Below are 18,336 nucleotides of genomic sequence, written 5' to 3'. Positions count from 1 at the left end.
GTGTTTTCGCTGTGGGCTTTCATGGCAGTCTGCATCTAATGCATTTATGAAGTGTAACTATTGAACATTCTATCGAACAATCTTCTTCTTGATTCCTATTGATGAAGTGATCATCGCCGACACTTATTTTATCACCAATGCCTAGTACAGAGTACTGCCTTTGCCCAGAGAACCTTCACACTGTTAGTTTTTCTCCTTTCTTTTAATCTCATATACTTTATTGATGCTGCAAGAGCCACCACTACTCCAAATTAAACTAATCCAGATGATGTGAGGTGTGTATAACATAATTGTTGATGATGTTGTTGTGAAGCATTTTTAAATAAATGTCTGTCTTCAGTTCTGTCTTTTTAGTTGCAGCTGTGTTTGACAGTTGCCACAGAAATGAAGAATTTTCAGAATGACAATAAACAAGATGAACTAAACAGCTGTTTCCTTCTTTCTATACTCTGTTTTGCTAAGCTAACTGGCTACTAAGTCCAGCTATATGTTTAACAAACACACATGGCAGTGATACAGATCTTCTGAAATAAGCAAACAAGCATGTGACCCAGAAATCGAGCCTATTTCTTTAGCTAATTGTAACTGTAACCTCAATCCTGCAGTCGTTACAGCTACTGTAGTCATGTGTTTAAGAAGTGATTGACTGTGCTGACTATACAGGTAACTAATCATTTGCACCAGTTTCTTGTCTGTTTTTCTACAGTGCGATGAAAAAATATAGTATGATTCATTCAGGTCTTGCATGTGACCACAGAGAAACACAATATCACAGAGATAGAAAAGCTCAGCGGGTCAAGGAAGCCACCCATGGTTAAAACATGCACCACAGCAACACCACCCATGGAGGAATAAAAAGGAGGAGGTGGAGAGTTCAGGCGAGGCGTCGACTACCGGTGGAGACGAGATGACACCAAGTGAGTTAACAGGCAAATGGGAAAACAGAGAGTGACAGACACAGTTCCTCTACCTGAGCACCTCGGAGAGCGAGGAGTCGCTGTCATCCGACCTGGAGGCAGAAGAGGAGCAAGGGCAGGGAAGGGAGGGAGGAAGGGGGAGAGGAAAGGGTTAACCACGCTAAGAAAAGACAGAAGGGTTATTGGCAAAAGGGTTAAAAGGAAGGAGTGACTAGTGGAAGGGTTTTAGACACAAAGCAGTGAGCAGGAAAGCTCAGTCAACAATAAAGCTTGTTCAGTGATTATCAGGCTGCTGAAATGTGCTTCTTCTCAAAGCACTGAACAGGCCATATTCTTTGACCAGTGTCTGCAGATGTTTTACTGTAGGGAGCAATTAGAGGACCTTTGCCCCGTGATGTTATTAGGCCAACACTGAAAGTTAAAGGTTTCAAGAAGTAGCTTGACATTTGGGGAAATGCGGTCACCCACTTTTTAGGCAGGGGTTGAAATGAGAAGATTGACAAAGAAGACATAAATCAGCCCTATGAAACTCATTTTCCTAATCGATACAAAACAGATATATACGATTATGTGCTTGAGTGGTAGGTATGGATTAAACAAATTAGATAAAACCTGTTAATTCATAAAGCTTTGGGTGGTTTTAGGTACATTTAGATACCATTTATAACACAAAGTTAAGCATCCAGCTTAGTATTATAAGGTGGTTTCACCTTCATATTAAGTGTACAGACATGAGTGTGGTGTCAATCTTCTCATACAACCCTGTACAAGAAAGCATATATTTCCCAAAATGTCAAACGCATCTGTTTCTTTTTTTAAAAAAGCAGAAACTGAGAAAGAAAAAAGTACGTAGTCAAGGAGGGAGCACTGATACAGTCGTACACAAAAGTCACAGAACTGCACATTGAAATTTCGACATACTTCTGCCCTTTATGTACGACTATGATGTTGGTGTGCCCTCCTAAATCTACTCTTTCCAGCCATATTCAGGGAATTAGTACAGAAAAGGCATTAAGGGACAGCAAACAGGGTTAACGGAAGGAAAAATCTAGCTGAGTGGAGGATAAGGAGAACAAATCCAGGCCGCGCCCATATCGCCATGACCGCTCTAAGGGAAAGGCTGATATATGCCTAACAGTGCAATAAAAGTGTTGTTATATTGTAAATGTTTGATAGCCTCAGGTTTGTCACCATGAAGGCATTCGCTTTTCACTCTGAGCATAAAATCATGAAACAAAATGCTGTGGTTATGTCTGGAGGGAACAGAGTTAAAAGGTCGTAGAAATTCCTGCATTTCTTAGTATTTACAGCCAGCTGTGGGGGCTATTAGCATAGTGCTATCTGACTCTCAACACAAAATCCTTTTAAAATTCATTGGATTTTTGGAGATGTGAGTGTAAAGTGAATTTAAAAAATGGATCTGGTATTCAAAGGCTCTTCATCCAAGAGATGACAAGAAAAGTTTTTTTCTCTTTAAATTATTTTTCTCATTTGTTCAAATTTGTGTCAAATGTTTGATCCCAGACTCAGAGACAATCGATCTATTCAAACACGAATCAGTCACAAGCAGAATGCAGTCCATTCACAATTACAAAAACATCTTGTTGAATTTTAATAGGTTTTATGAACTTGAAAAGATGCACTAACGATCATAACTATCTTTGTATTTGCACAGCAGGCAGCTTCTTTTACACGCAGTTACATTGAATTCATATAAACGATTCATACTGGCTTTGTATTTATCTTTTTTAATAAATTAGCTACACTTGGCTGTGAATTTATGCTTGTGATGATGAATTAATTGTCAGAATTAGGTCAGAAATGTTAGGACAACAAAACCAAATTAAATGGAAATGTGGTTTAAATGAGAAGTCTTGGGTAAAAAAAGAAAAAAAAAACTGTATCCAGTGATAATTTCAGTAAAGTACACTTTACAACATACATACCTCACAAACACAAGAGCCTTGACAAATTGATGTTAATTTCCTTCTATCAAAGTGCAACAATGTAAACACTGCCTCCAGCCACAAATGAAAGGAAACAAGTTCACACTATTTTATCTTCCTGCACAATGCTCTATAGGAAGGTTTCTCCTGTGGGAACCTTATAAAAGCCAAACAAAAATATCCTCCAACACTGAGATGATTTAAAATGGCTACCAATGAAAACAGCTGCATGGAAAGAAGACAGAGGCCATATCATTTACCTACCCCTGGTGCAGATAATGAGGACCCACAGGGTCCAAAAAACACAACACATGCAAATATTAATGAATACAGCACACACACACACACACACAGCCACAACAGCCTAACACGTTTCATATAGCATCCTAACAACAATTAGGGTTTGATAAAGCTGAAATATGCTCTGGAATAATAAACATCACAAAACAATTTATACGCTGACTGAAATTAACTGCTGACGCTTGTCAAAATGGAACATTGGAATTGATTGTAAGCAGGAAGGGAAAAGACTCACAACCCTCTCAGTTGACATTAACATGCTTCTTATATCCACATTATCCCTCAATCTGAGGCAGCGAGATTACACAATTACACGTTGAGAGGTGTTTACAACATTCTTATACTGTTATGTATGCAAACAGGATGAAAAAACAACACCAGAAACAGGCTGATTCAACACCGTGTCTAACAACAGCCTCAAAAATAATCATGTTTGAAGGAAATTCTGTCTGGCACAGAGTCAACAAACCTGAATATTATGCGATCAGATTAATTACAGGATGTCTATATTGGATTATGTAAGGTTGTACAAGCTGATTTAGCTTTCTTTTGCCAAAATGCAGATCATGTACATCATTGTCATGCACAGCACACCATCTCAAAAGTGATATGTATCAAACAGCATCCTGGTGGTTTTCACACCATAACTGCTCTGATGTCACATTTCCACAGAGGATGTTTGCATTTGTTTCCTGGTAGCTTCAATATATTGATCAGAAGCTCATTGTAATCACAGCTTGTTTGCATTGCTACTACATGCAGATTTGAAGAAGCTTGTGGTTTGGATAATCTGTTATTTGCTGCCTCTAAGCACATTTAAAACCTGGATTCTGTGGCTGTTTGTACCATCTGTTCCTCTGGGATCGACATTAATGCCAGAAGAAAAGTCTTTTGTCTAACAGCAGGATTTGTCTGAAGATAAACACCTGGAATGCCACGTTTCATTAAAAGGCTCATTTAAACTATTGACAAAAGCACTTTCCTTTAAAAAAAAAAAAAAAAAAAAAAGGCCAGACCTTCAGCCTTTCTACAGGAACAGTCAAACTTTAAACCACAAAGGAGAAGAAAAGAAAGGGATGGTTCAGAGTGCAACTGAATTGATTGGATGAGAATGTGGGGACAAAAGGACACAAGCAGTGTCTGTATCAATGCATGATTGCACTCACTTGTCCAGAGCAGAACCTTGGGTTTGGTTGCTGGTGAGCCTTGAAAAGACGTTGCGGTCGTTTCTGGTCCTCAGAGGAGGGGAGGAGGGGGGAGTGTAGCCATCAGTGGGCCTGACGAGGAGCAGGAGGAAGTGGAAATGTGTGAATGAAAACACTACAACTAAATTAAACTACGCAGTCAAACACATATGATCCATCCTTAAGCAAAATACCTTGAATTTGATCATTATATGTACCTGTACGCGCGGTCGTAGGATTTCCTTCTTGTTAAAGGGGAAGTTTCATAACCCCGAGACTGCCTGGGACTGACACACACACACACACACACACACACACACACACACACACACACACACACAAACAAATGCAAGCAAACTAAGCAGACTTTCAAAGCAGTACACAGCTGATCAGCATAGAAGAATGATAGACATCTACTGTATTTAAAATAGAGGGAGTCTATAAGCAACAAGGGTTTTATGCAGTTTAACAGCATTTCTAGCAGACTAATTTCTTCAGATATCAAATCACACACAGCAGGGCCCCCCAACTCTGATGCAAATTTCATTGAATTCTTTCCTCCCTCTCTAAATCACTTTTAAAACCAAACAATGTCTTTTGTTTTCTAATATTCAGTGACTGTTTGGCACAACAGATTCACATGTCTGTCTCAGGAAAGAAACTGTGAAGATAAAATCTTTAATCCTTGGAATTGACAGAACAAAAATGCCTTTTGTTTTCTTTTTAAACACTGTATCCACATATCATATGTGTAATTAGTATTGCTACATTTCTGTTGAGTGCAGTTACAGGAATGTATCACAACTATTCTGTATAAGTGATACACATCTTAAAAGAGCATTTCCTACTCCAGTGCAATTCTTCATGCTCTGTGTCTCCTTTAATTGGGTATTTTCCATCAGGCCCTACCTGTCACCCAGACAATTTCATGTTTTCCATGAAAACTCACACTTTTATTCATGTGCTAACATAATTGCACAAGGGTTTTCTAATCATCAATTAGCCTTTCAATGCGATTAGCTCACACAATGTGCCATTAGAACACAGGAGTGATGGTTGCTGGAAATGTTCCTCTGTACCCCTATGGAGATATTTAATTAAAAATCTGTCATTTCCAGCTAGAATAGTCATTCACCACAATAACAATGTCTAGACTGTATTTCTGATTCATTTAATGTTACCTTCATTGAAAAAAATGCTTTTCTTTCAAAAACAAGACCATTTCTAAGTGACCCCAAAGTTTTGAATGGTAGTGTATGATTGTTGTGCCACATCTGTCCATGTGAAAAATGCAAATAGTTTTTATATCTTATTTTTAGCCTAGTTTCACTTTGTATTTCATATCTTTTTTCTTCTGTCTCATTCGATGTAGCTGTCATAATATGTAAGTTTCCTCGGTGAGAGACAAATAAAGCTAATTTTATTTTATCCTAAAACTCTTTTAGCTGAAAATGATGGATGCACAAGTAATGATTAGCTCAAAGTAACAGCTCCAATAGTTGTGTAATTGTAGTGGATTAACAGCCGATATTTAAAAGTCTGCAGATAAAGCTAAAAGTCATGTGATAATGGTGTTGATAAAGGCCTTCCACCCATTATTTCTCCCACCTAAAGAATACGTTGAGTCTTCATTTCTTTTCAGGGATCACTATAATTTGTCACAATTGTTTAAATCTTCATAACTTACAAGGTGTGTCCCCTGACAGGCAGGCTGATGGTGCGTGACGCCCGGTCCCGGTGGTAGGTGTCTCGTAGAGCCAGACTGAGTCCCAGACTCCCTGGAACAAGACTCAGGCCGTCCTCCTGGATGTCCGTCAGCGAAGCCAGAGACTTGGTGATGTGCTGCTGCTTGCTGCCTGATGAGGGGTCCAGGATGGGACCCAGGTACTCTGCAGACACTGCCTTCATCTGGGCTGACAGACGAGGCTCCACCTGGGTGAACAATGTTAAACAATTTGTGTTACAGACGGCCAGAGAAGAAGGAGGACAGTAGGATACAAAAAAAAAAAAAACTGAGGCATTAAATAAAGATAAAGACTAACTTTAATTAAGACACAAGAGGAAATTGGGATATAGCCTGAAGACACCACTCAGCTGAGGGAAGTGGAAAGAACATGAAGCACGGGGAAAAAAACAGGAGCTAAAAGCCATTCTAGCTCATTCTTCTAGGTCAATCATTCTTTGGTCAGACAAAGGTTGGACAAAGAAAAAACTAAAATCAATAAAGAGTAGAGAATAGAAAACACAGAACTGACTAGATGATATGTGGGAATGTTGTCAGATCGTCCACCACAAGCATCAAGAAGGTCGTTTTTTAATGTTTGCTTGTACTGCCACCTTATGGTTACAAACATGAATGGCAGATTCTCTGACAAACAAACTGTACCGTGTGTTGGCACTAAAAATTGGGCCAAGAGTCGTAACACAATCCATTCAGTAACTACACTCGATTTATTCTGTAGAGGTCGTTGGAGGCTGGAGCCTATCCTAGCTGACATTAGGCAACAGGTGGTGTACACCCTGGACAAAACAAGAGACACCTCGCATCCCCACACACATTCACACCTACAGCCAATTTAGAATCACCAGTTAACTTAACATGCATGTCTTTAGACTGTGGGTGGAACCTGGATCACCCAGAGAAAACCTACACAGAAGAAACTCCACAAATAAAGCCAGCCAGGAGGTTCAAATCAACACCATTCTTGCTTTGAGGTGACAGTGCTAACCACTCTACTACCACATCGTCTAGCATAACCATCTGATAACACACTGTGTCATAGTTCTATCAGCTTTGGATAATACAACACAGTGACCAAAAATAACAGCTGTACCTTTAATTTGAAATCTTCCTGGCTGTTGGATTCTTTCATCTGAGACACACTGGAGGGAAAAAACACAAGAATTACAGAAATATAGACAAGAACATGCATACAAGAATATGTATACAGAGACCAAAACTTTTACAGTAACAAATGATTTTCTTGCAAATAAAATAATAAGCAGATTTTGACAGGTGGCAGTAAATGCTTTAAAAAGAGGGTCAAGATAAGAGGTGGATGTTGTGAATTGAGGATGCTGGCTCACCTGCTGTCAGAGGCTTGGCTGAACTCTGAGGGCTCCTCATCTGTACTGGCGTAACCATTTTCTGAAATCACACAAAATGCACAATGAGTCAGCCCACAGTACACCGTACAGACAAAACAATTCACTACATGTCCATGAACCACAACCTTCTCCATTAACACATTTTCACATGTCATTTTGTTGATTTATTATAAATGATTGACCCTGGAAATTATTCTCCCACGCATTAAAAACATTGCTGAAAAGACAGCAAAAGCCAAAGAGAATCACACTCCAATGAAACTGAACTTTATTCAGTGGAGTATTTAAATTCAATCAGTATGGTTTATTGGGGGGGCTTCATGGTGGGCTCAGTGGTTAGCACTGTCACCCCCCGCCCCCCGGTTCACACCCCGTCCTGGACCTGGAAGTTTGCATGCTCTTCCTGTGCATGTGTGGGTTTTCACCAGGTACTCCGGCTTCCCCTCACAGTCCAAAAAGATGCTGAGGTTAATTAGCGATTCTAAATTGTCTGTAGGTGTGAATGTGAGTGTGCTTGTTTGTCTCTCTGTGTATCCCTATGATAGATTGGCAACCTGTCCAGGGTGTAACCTGCCTTTGCCTTAAGTCAACTGGGATGGACTCCAGCCCCCCCGCGACACTAATGAGGATTAAACAGTGTGTAGATAATGGATGGTTTACTGGAAGCTAGTGTGGCTGAACACAATCCATGTTACAGAGCCGACAGCATATTCATGTGTTGTGTATCACGTAACACAATCATAACATATGAAATCTGGAAGGGGAAAAAAGAGGGAAAAGTGGACAAAATGTGTGTATGTTTCCCTTCTCTTGTGTATATTTCATGTCATTCTTCTCCTCTTTCTCACTCAGACAAAGAAAACTCCTCCCTCACCCTGCTGTACGTTGTGGATGAGAGCCTGAAGTTCTGGAATATACTCGGCCTTTTCTCGCAGGGCGTCAAGGATTATGTGATTGTGGGACGAGCCGATCACATCTGTCTGTCTGAGCTGGCCCTCCAGCAGTCTGATCTGAGTCTCCTTCTGAGCCACCTGTAAACTCTACACACACACAAACACCAAACACTGTCATCAATGAAAGCACAGTGCTGTAACACTAAACGTTTGGGCTATAGGTCACACAGGGAATGAAACTACATAACAAAATGCAGTGTTTTCAATATCTAAGTTGTGTGGTTTATTGTGTTGTATGAGGAGATACACCCATAACAACATCTTGTAGTATTACAAAGCACCGCTAGATGGCACTGCAGCCATTCCCTGCATTCATACTTCATGCTTCCAGTAGATCACAAGTCTGTACATACTTTCATACTTTTCTATGTGAAGAAAGTTTATGGACACTCAAGTCATCTGGTCGTTCTTTGTGTGTTTTTGGTTTGCAGAAATCACTTGAATGATCACTCACCTTGTCAATAGAAGCCTTCAGGAAGTGGTCCAGCAGGTGGCGTGCTTCAGCCAGAGAGCAGGAGCTGATCACCACTGAGGTGTCCACTGAGTCCAGCTCATCCTGCAGGAAAACAGAAAACTGTGGGTCACTGGAGGCGTCCTGTCACTTCTCACTGCAGGACACGAGTATACGCAGCTGTGTGTGTGTGCGTGCGTGTGTGTGTGTGTGTGTGTGTGTGTGTGTGTGTGTGTGTGTGTGTGTGTGTGTGTGTGTGTGTGTGTGTGTGTGTGTGTGTGTGTGTGTGTGTGTGTGTGTGTGTGTGTCTTCATACCTTGGTCTCCTCTATCTGTACAATGGTAGCCTGGCAGTCTGACAGACTGTCATTGATGTAGTCTATGTTGGCATTCAGCACCTCGATGTCCTCATTAATTTCCTGAAGGAGGCGGTCCTCAGCTTCTGGCCCCTCTCCGTCCGCCATCAGAACCTCCCTCTTATGTGAGAGCGCTTCTTGCTGGACTGTCAGCTCTTCCCGCTTCTGACTCATCAAAAACACAAATGCACACGTCAAAAAAGATCAGTGCCATACCTACAAATACTTTAGGAATCAAGAAAAGGATAGGAACACAAAACAACAAGTTATTTCTACATTTAGAATTTCGTGTTTGATTCGCTTCACAAACTGAACACTGGTGTTTTGACATATGCTCTGACATCTTGCCTGTTGCTTGATACAGACAACCTGACAGAGCATTTGATGTGAGGATTCATAGACACAAGAAGTAGGGCTCTACCCACTTCTACGAAAAGTGCTGTTTCTCTTCCCACATTTTAACATGTCTACATCTACGAGAAAAGGAGGAAGGAAGAGCCTGACACTGGGTTTCATTTTTAATCACCACTACCGTCTGCTGTGTATTGGCTTTGGTTAATTGTATCGCAAAACATTACAATTTTTCAATGTCCAAAGTGGTAAGGGACAGTCAGGTAAGAGAAGAAGAACAGAGCAGAAAAACCTGGGAGGTTTAATTTTACTCTGCATTCACCAAACCAGATCTAATCACAGTAACAGCAGTTTAGATACATTTTATCCAAACCCCTTTAGAGTGGATTTTGCCATTCCTACCTTGATAAGGCGATCCATGTCAGCTTCCACATTAGAGATGGTCATTCTCTGCATGACAATGTCCATAATACGACGCTCGAGGGCTTGCCACTTCTGACGGGCAGATTTGGAGAAACTGCTGGCTCTGCCTGCAGCTGCAACGCTGCCGAGGCCTGCTGGCTTACGCTGCAACTTCTTCCTACTGCTGGAAAGAGATGGAGAGGAGAGGAGAGGAGAGGAGAGGGGAGGAGAGGAGAGGAGAGGAGAGGAGAGGAGAGGGGAGGAGAGGGGAGGAGAGGGGAGGAGAGGAGAGGAGAGGAGAGGAGAGGAGAGGGGAGGAGAGGAGAGGAGAGGAGAGGAGAGGAGAGGAGAGGAGAGGGGAGGAGATTTGCATGGGAGGAAAAATTACAAAAAGCAGCAACAAAGTTTAGTCACGAATTAAAACCCTGACAAAAAGCAATCAATTGGTATTCCCCCTGAGAAATAAGTAACCCATATCCATTAAGCACTACATTAACTTAATAAATGATTTTAGAAAGTTTTTTGTTCAGGAAATTGAATCACATTTTACTCACTCAGTTCAAGGTCTGCAAATAAACCACGTAATGCTCGTCTTTGACTAATTTGCACTGACTAGTAAGAACAATATGTAACAACAACACATGCAGATTCATGTTTTTAGTACATTTTTTTGCACAAACCAACAGGTGCAATAGTACTTCTGTACATAATACATGCAGAAACTTCTCAGGGTGTTTTTTTAAGCAGTCTTTTATACAAAGCGCTTTTTTATAATGTGTACTTACTTTATTCTTCTAATGTATATTTGTATTTTTTAGTGCTGCGGCTCTTATTTTTATTCTGTTTTTTCTACATATAAAGCTGACTTGAGAAAATGCACAAAGAATTCCAATGTACCTGTACTGTAATGTACCTGTCAAATGACAATAAAACTCTATTCTACACAGAGATTGTGCAATGACAACATCTTACCCAATGACCCGTGTTCCATCTATGCTGCCCTCACTCTCTCCCAGGTATCCGTACACGCTGTTCTTGTTGTTCCACTGTCGCACCAAACCGCTGACGGTCCTCGCAGTCTCAGGCTCAGAGCTGCTAGCTGTTGTGCAGGCCGACAACTCGGCTCCAGAGTCTGTAACTGGGGGAGTCTGGTTCCAGCGGGCCACACGTCCAGCTACACGATCCGACATGGGTTTGGCCAGGCGCCGCAGGGCAGTCACCTCCTGAGTCTTCCTGCGCAGCACCAGCTCCTGCTGCCGCTTCTGAGACTCCAACGCTCGAATCTGGTACTGATGGGCAGTAGGGAGAGAATCACAAAATTCTTAGTCTGTTTATTAGTCAGTCTTCATCTACATGTCATTTAGATTCCTGAGCTGAGACAGCTCACACAGCAGACTTACAAAGTGTTGATCATGAAGTGATTTTGAAAGTTTAAATCAAAGGATTATGAATGAGGCCCACAGTATGACAGTGTAAATGTTTCCATGCTCATTAATAAGTCATGTCCTCCAGGGAAAGCAAATAAAGATGGAAGTTCTACATGCAGTTAATATGTAGAGAATGTACTAATCTTGAAAACCTGAAAGTGATACCAGCAGTCTTTGTGCAATATGTTTATGATACATAAATTAGGTTTCAGCTTGGCAGGCTGACACAGCAATGAATGATTCTTTAAATACAGTGGGGATATTTGAATTTGGACTATAATTACAACAGCTGCAGTATATTATAGCTTAAACTCATTCATATATGCCACACCTTTCTCTTGTTGTTCTGTCATGAACCAACTGCGACACATTTTCTACCAAATTCTCAATAATTCCAATTCTGACCTAAAATAAGATGGCAAATATGTATATATGAATGCTATCCATTTCTAAAGTCTACTAAATAGCTGATGCTATGGCTAAAACTGAAATCCTCAAATATAAGAGTAAATATATCACTCGTGAGGCTAAACAGTGGCATGGAGGTTAGCACTGCTGATTCACAGTTCAAAGATCTCTGCTTTGCATCCCTGAGATCTTTCTTTGTGGAGTCTGCATGTTCTCCCTGTGCAAGCATGGGTGTTATCCGGGGTCTCCAGCTTCCTCCCACAGTCCAAAACATGCTGAGGTTAACTGATAATTCTAAAATGTCCGTAGGTGTGAATGTTAGAGTGCTTTGTTGTCTCTATGTGTTCCCCTGTGATAGGCTGGTGACCTGTATCCTGCCTTTGCGCGAAGTCAGCTGGGATAGGGAGCCTAATGAGGATTAAGTGGCATATAGATAATGCATAGATGGATGGATATCCCCCTCCGCCTGTATAAACAGATGCTGCCTAACCTCTTGTCGTCGCTGCTCCTTCTTCAGCTGTGCGATCTCACGGTTCCTCTTTGCCTCCACCATCCTCCTCCTCTGCTGCTCCTCCTTCATCTGCTTCATCAGCGCCACCTGAACACACCAGAAAATATGTTTTATCATATTATATCCATTGATCTCGCTTCCATTCTTCTCTGTTGTCTCTCGTTGCTTTCTCCTTACCTTGGCTTTCTTCATCTCGTTGACTTCAGCCTGGAGTTTCTTCAGCTCCCTTTCATACCTCCCCTGGTTTTTGAGGAGTCGTGCATGTTCCTTCTGTGCTGCTTGTAGCTTGAGTAGATCACGGTTCATCTCCTTAAGACGCTTCTCGTACTCCTGTTTGATCTTGTTGGCTTTCTCCTCCGTGTAGTTCTCCATGGACACTGCACAGACACGTCATAATGTTAATGAGCTGTTGTCAGGATGCTTTAACTTACCCGACATTTTTTACTTGCTGAGTAAAACAACTTCACTCACTGAGGTTCTGTAGCACACGGTCCCTCTCCAGCTGTGTGTCTCTGATCTTGTTTTGCAGCAGGATGAGCTTCTCCTCATACTGCAGCTTTAGCATCAGCAGCCTCCGTTGACTGTTCTCCAGCTCATCTATCAGCTTCTGTTTGATTTCAATCTCGCAGGTCAGGTCTGCCAGGTCCGCTTGGAAATTAGCTGCAGATTGGGAGGGTTTCAGTAAGACTTCAGATTCGATTCTACATTTTTTTATACATTATTTATATTCATATATTTAGAAAAATGTCAAAATGGGCTCCTTAATCTAACAAGTCTGTTTTGTATTCGTTATGACTTTGTAGCCTAAACCTTAACTAGGCCTTTTTTAACTCATGTGCTCGCTTGTTTTGGGAACTGTCCATAAATCTGCAGATTCCTACCAGTTCATTTTACACTGAAAATGTTTCTTTCAGGGAAAACCCGACAGCCGCATAGCAGGGGTGCATTCTACATGGGTGCAAACATCCTGATCATTTCCTGTATGTCACTTCCCTGCAATCTTACACACACTTCCTATCTCAAAAACCAGCATAAAAATGTCCAAAATATTTAAAAAGTGCGTCTTCAGTGTAAATAGTTGTAAAAGCTGTCCTCACAGAAATAGATGCTCATTGAAGAGAACAAGCTCTAAAGATAATGGGGGAGAAAAGCACAAAAAGGCCTGGTTAGTTTATACTAATAGCTGTCAGAAATGCACCTTTCTCATCTGAATCCGAATCTGAATCTACCAGGCTCTCGTCACTGTCGAACTCATCCTCCTCCTCCCTGCACTCCTCCTCATCCTCCCCCTCATCTTCATCACAACCACTCTCCTCCTGCAGCGGAGACATGATGTCCTACAGAGAAAACACACGAACAGGTCATTAGACTTTATTCTGGTTGTTCAGAGCTTATAAATGCCAACAAACCCACATATGAACGTTTACCTCGGTGTAATTGTCATCTGAATCGATCTCTCCGTTCTGTCCGTTTTCCCCACTTTGCCCGTTCTCTCCGTTCTCATGAGTGTGCAGCTTTACTCGTTTTTTCAACCCTTTCTCCAACTCTGGACTGCAGGGGGGAGAAAAGTGTGTCGGTCAAGCCAGGTAAAAGCTGGCATTTAGAGAAATATGCACTGAATCACTTAGAGGGTTTTCCAAAGAAATTCCCTCAGTTAACCTACAGTAGCATCCCAGAAGAGTTTTGCCCTGCAGAAACACTTCGACACACACACTCCTAACATTCACCATTAGTGCGTTGGGAGTGTTGCCAAGTGATGTGCTTGTGGCAAAATCAACCCTCTAGAGTCATTAGCAAAGTCTTCCTCAGCTCATCTACTCTCAGCTTGCCCTTTTAGCTCTTAAGTTTTATTACCAGTTTTATTCTCCCCTTTGCTCCCTCTTTTACAGTGCTTACCACCCACCCATCTCCAAACTCCTGTCTCTGCTCCATTAGACCTCAATTAGCCTGTTAGGCGGCGTGTTCTCTCTTATGACCCAAGAGCCGAATGACTAAGACAAGTTTGTGTCGAAGCCTTGGCGGCATCCCAGTTCTATTTGGGAGCAGGCGGTCCCGAAGCTCTAATTGACTTGTGATGTGGCTCTTAAAGAGAAAAGTAATGAGGAGGGCAGAGTATATGGGAAGGAAATAATATGTAGTCATCTTGCTCTCTCAGCTTTAAAAACATGCACAGGTCCAGCTTAAGAAGAACAATTACAAATCAAATTTGAGATATGAAGACGTGACAGCTTCTTTGATAATGCGGACTTGGCATTTACAGTGACCTCAGTCCAGATTTGTTCTATATTTGATGAAGTTTGTGTCCTTCTCTTCTCACCTCATCCTCCTCTGCCTCCTCTCCTTCTTCTTCAGCCTCTCGATGTCCAGCTTGGCTCGGCGTAACACGTCCGTCATCTCGGCCTCCATGGACATGGGGGCAGGAGAAGATCCAGGGGGGTGACCGGGGGCCGGGCTGAGACTGGAGGCAGGGAACGGAGAACGCGCTGAAAGTCGGGCCGTCTGGCGTCGCAATGACTCATTCATGGCTTCGCTCTCAAGAAGTTTGGTTCTGATCAAGGAGGAAAAGCAGGACAGAAAGAGACAATCGAGTTACTCATATTCATAATGTCTTTCTGGTTGGCTTTGAGGCTCAAACTGATAAATTACAAGCTAATTAAAGCTCTTGAGACAGATTTCTTCTAGCAACTTTAGCAAAAAAAAAACAACAAAAAACCCTTACTTAATTGAAAGCGGTCAACAGTTTTAACATTAAAATCTTACTTTGTCCAAAATAGCCAGCAGCATTTGGTAGCTTATTTTAGTTAACGTTAGCAAGCTTTAGAAAGATATTAAAATCACTCACTGACTTTATGACTCTTCTGTTTGTGGTAATGTTAACCCTCCGAAACCCAAAACCTGCCAATGGGTTTGAAAGGCTTGTATTTTTTTATTGCCAAAGTTATAGTATTTATCAAAGCAACAACCTGTAAAACCGGGGAAAAGGTGGATTTTTTTAAACTTTCTGATGCTCCTGGAACTTATTAGTTGTTACTTCAAATTTCTTTTGGAAAATTAACCAAATCCAAGGCTATAACATTTTATAAAAATGACTTTATTTCAGAAATTTGCCCCCAAAAAATTATCTGAACTAACCAGATTCTACGTACATAGGCATAACCAAAATGCCACGACTGACTTGGCTGTGACCAACAGTCACATTACAAAAATAATTCTCAGATGAACTGCAGGCTTTGTTGACACAGTGCAGATAGGAGGCAAGTACATCCAAGAACAGTGTACATGTTGATTGTAGGTTGTTAATTTTTTGTGAAACAAATATTCAAAGAAATTCAATTTGGTTTTTTTTTCTCTATGATTAATGGTATAAATACGATGTCATACTGCAAAAAAGTCTCTGTTAAATTCTCTCTTCTTCTAATCATGGTTGTGCTGTTTCCATAGAGGTGCAGGACTTTCTTGTTCCAGGTTGCCCTTATCTTCTAATTGTTTGAAAAAGTTTTTGCTTTAAAGTTAGAGATAAAAACACTGAAGTAAGTCTCTTTACAATGAAGATACAGGAGAGAATCATTTTGTCTTTCGAAAGAATTTAATTAATGAGATCTACATAAAGGCATCATATAGGGTCTGAAGCTCTTACCTGAGTTCTTCAACCTCTCGAATATAGTTCTGTATTAGAGTCCCAATCTCCTCATTGCCCTCACCTAATAGTCAAACATAGAAATACATTGAAGTCGCTGCAATTGGTAAATTACATTTAGCGCATTACATTAAAGAAATAATCTTGGGACCGAACTTCTGTGGTGTTTGAAGTAATTAAGCATCTTTCTCACTTACTGGACTTGGTGAGCAGAGTGCTGACCTCATTGGCCAGCAGATGTGTCACACGGGTGTTGAGGTGGTCGATGGTCTCCTGCATGGCCTTAACTCGAAGGCGCAGTGTGTCGCTTTCTCTCTGCAGCATGGCGTTCTCCTGGTACAGGTCACTGTAGCCCTCGGAACCATCCTCACATGCTACACGCTTCCCCTGCACAACAAACAAATGACCATAAACATATTTTAGGGGAGGGGAAGGAGCCAAAAGTCAGAGCAGAAAAACAAACTGCCTCTAAATCTGCATTCATACATATATTTGACGCTGCAGGCCAAGCAAACACAAAGCTATTGTTTAGAATGAGCTAGTCTGTCTGTGGCTCTTTAAGCAGCTATTGTGGAGTTGTGAATGCCTAACACTGAAAAAAATCCTGTTGTGTAAGCGCTTGAACAGAGAGTCACTATTTAATCCAGTCACAGCTCACAGACCTCCACTCGCCGAACACTCCATTACTTCCAGACTCGAGTCACATCACATCCCTTATTACCACATCGAGGTCAGCTCCCAGCCGCTCTGCATAGTCACTTCCCTCTAGTAACTGTGGTAACCCTTTTAATCCCATAACAGACTGACAACCGAGCTAAATGATTGCTCGTTTCTTAGAACCCCGGAGGTCAAAGCTCATTTGACGATGATGATTGATGAAAGATGTGGAGACTCTTTACAGACTTTTTGGAATTCTCTCCCTGTTTCTCCTCACATCATACTCCACAGATTGTATAGGACTCTATACGGTTTAATAAATTCAGCTGAAGGATTGATTTATCTCTGCATTACACTGCAAAATGCTGACCTTTCATAAATTAATCTTCCTCTTAGGCTGTTTGCACTATAGAAAAGGCATGTCTGTATCCCAGTAATGATCTTTAATTTGATACAGCCATCAGCTGCTGCAGCAGGTCTGCACTCTGCTTTTATTACATATCCTCCAATACCATCTTCTTTATTCTCATTAGTGCTGTCTTTTGTCTGAGTCTTCTGTTCAGTTACTATTCTCAGATTCATCCAATTTGTCACCCCATTGGTAGAGACTAATTTCATCTCTTTCATCGACAGCTACGTGTTATTACTCATTTTCATCCTGACACTTTTCATTCATCCTCTCTTTTCTTGTCCTAGGAGCTCCCCCTGTTTTTTATGTTTTCACACCTTCCTGCCTCCCATCCATCCTCCTTTCTTTCCCACCATCCATCCCTCCATCTCTCACCGCCTTGTACTCCATCAGCTCCATCTGCAGTCGGGCTATCTCAGCACGCAGGGCGCTGATCTGCTGGCTCGTCTTGTCCTGGTTCACCACCACCTTGTTCTTGATGTTTCGGGCTCGATTGGCATACTTCAGTGTGTTCAGCGTCTCCATGAAGTCCCGGTCAGATGGGCTGACACAGGCGATCATCACTGTGCGGCTGGGGAGGACAAAAAGATAAACGTTTTAGGCCTCTGCACAGAAAAATATTGGGATGTACCTATAGATTATTGTGCTATTGGTACAGGAGAACATACAGTGTAATACTCAGAAACAACATTTACATGGTGTGTTTCCAGTCAATAACTAAACCGCTAGGGTTGCAACTAGCAATTATTTTCACTATTGACTAAGCTATGAATCTATCGATCTAAAAAATGCCAGAAAACTGCGAAAACAGCCATTTACCAACGACCAGCGAGGCTTATTCAGATGTTTTGTTTTATGTGAAGATTAGTTTTAAGTTCGCTTTTATACATGGGACAGAAAAGGAATACATTTTCCCTTTGGACAAGCTGGAACCCTCAGATGTTAGCCAAGAAAAATAACAATAATTAAAATATAGTATTTTTTTGTCATTAAAGTGATTCATTATTTAGTGATACATGAGTGCCGTGTTAAAACATTCTCACTTTGTGGACCAAAATCCTGCTTTATTCCACAGTTTTTACATTGTTCCAGAATATGCACAGTGGCGTGGTGGTTAGCACTTCTTGCCTCGCAGCTAGAAGATCCCTGGTTCCCGCCTTCCCGGGGTCTTTCTGCATGTTTGCATGTTCTCCCTATGCATACAAGGGTTTCCTCCGAGTACTCCGGTGTCCTCCCACAGTTCAATAATATGCTGAGGTTAATTGATTATTCTACATTTGCCCATAGGTGCGAGTGTGATTGTTTGTCCTGCTTTAAGTT

The 18,336-nt window shown here is 41.4% G+C and overlaps 1 protein-coding gene across 5 annotated transcripts in view; it reads right to left on the bottom strand.

Annotated features, from left to right (window-relative positions):
- kif21b (kinesin family member 21B) overlaps positions 1-18,336 on the bottom strand; it is a 73,717-nt gene that overhangs the window by 21,437 nt on the left and 33,944 nt on the right. For 2 of the 5 annotated variants that reach the window (XM_023297370.3, XM_023297373.3), the window contains exons 8-27: positions 17,392-17,587; positions 16,148-16,337; positions 15,951-16,014; positions 14,631-14,861; positions 13,741-13,864; positions 13,512-13,650; positions 12,785-12,973; positions 12,491-12,690; positions 12,293-12,400; positions 10,940-11,256; positions 9,968-10,151; positions 9,176-9,379; positions 8,863-8,964; positions 8,330-8,495; positions 7,435-7,495; positions 7,182-7,230; positions 6,035-6,279; positions 4,566-4,634; positions 4,330-4,440; positions 971-1,009 (exon numbers count right to left, since the gene is read on the bottom strand). In XM_023297370.3, coding sequence (XP_023153138.2) covers positions 971-1,009; positions 4,330-4,440; positions 4,566-4,634; positions 6,035-6,279; positions 7,182-7,230; positions 7,435-7,495; positions 8,330-8,495; positions 8,863-8,964; positions 9,176-9,379; positions 9,968-10,151; positions 10,940-11,256; positions 12,293-12,400; positions 12,491-12,690; positions 12,785-12,973; positions 13,512-13,650; positions 13,741-13,864; positions 14,631-14,861; positions 15,951-16,014; positions 16,148-16,337; positions 17,392-17,587 — 2,988 coding nt within the window. The remainder of the gene's footprint in view (positions 1-970; positions 1,010-4,329; positions 4,441-4,565; positions 4,635-6,034; positions 6,280-7,181; positions 7,231-7,434; positions 7,496-8,329; positions 8,496-8,862; positions 8,965-9,175; positions 9,380-9,967; positions 10,152-10,939; positions 11,257-12,292; positions 12,401-12,490; positions 12,691-12,784; positions 12,974-13,511; positions 13,651-13,740; positions 13,865-14,630; positions 14,862-15,950; positions 16,015-16,147; positions 16,338-17,391; positions 17,588-18,336) is intronic. The other 3 variants (XM_023297372.3, XM_023297374.3, XM_023297371.3) reach the window with 2 other exon arrangements.

This window comes from Amphiprion ocellaris, chromosome 5 (assembly GCF_022539595.1).
Source record: "Amphiprion ocellaris isolate individual 3 ecotype Okinawa chromosome 5, ASM2253959v1, whole genome shotgun sequence".
NCBI lineage: Eukaryota > Metazoa > Chordata > Actinopteri > Pomacentridae > Amphiprion > Amphiprion ocellaris.
The sequence above is the reverse complement of the archived record's forward strand: the minus strand, read 5'-3'. Positions and strand labels throughout refer to the sequence as shown.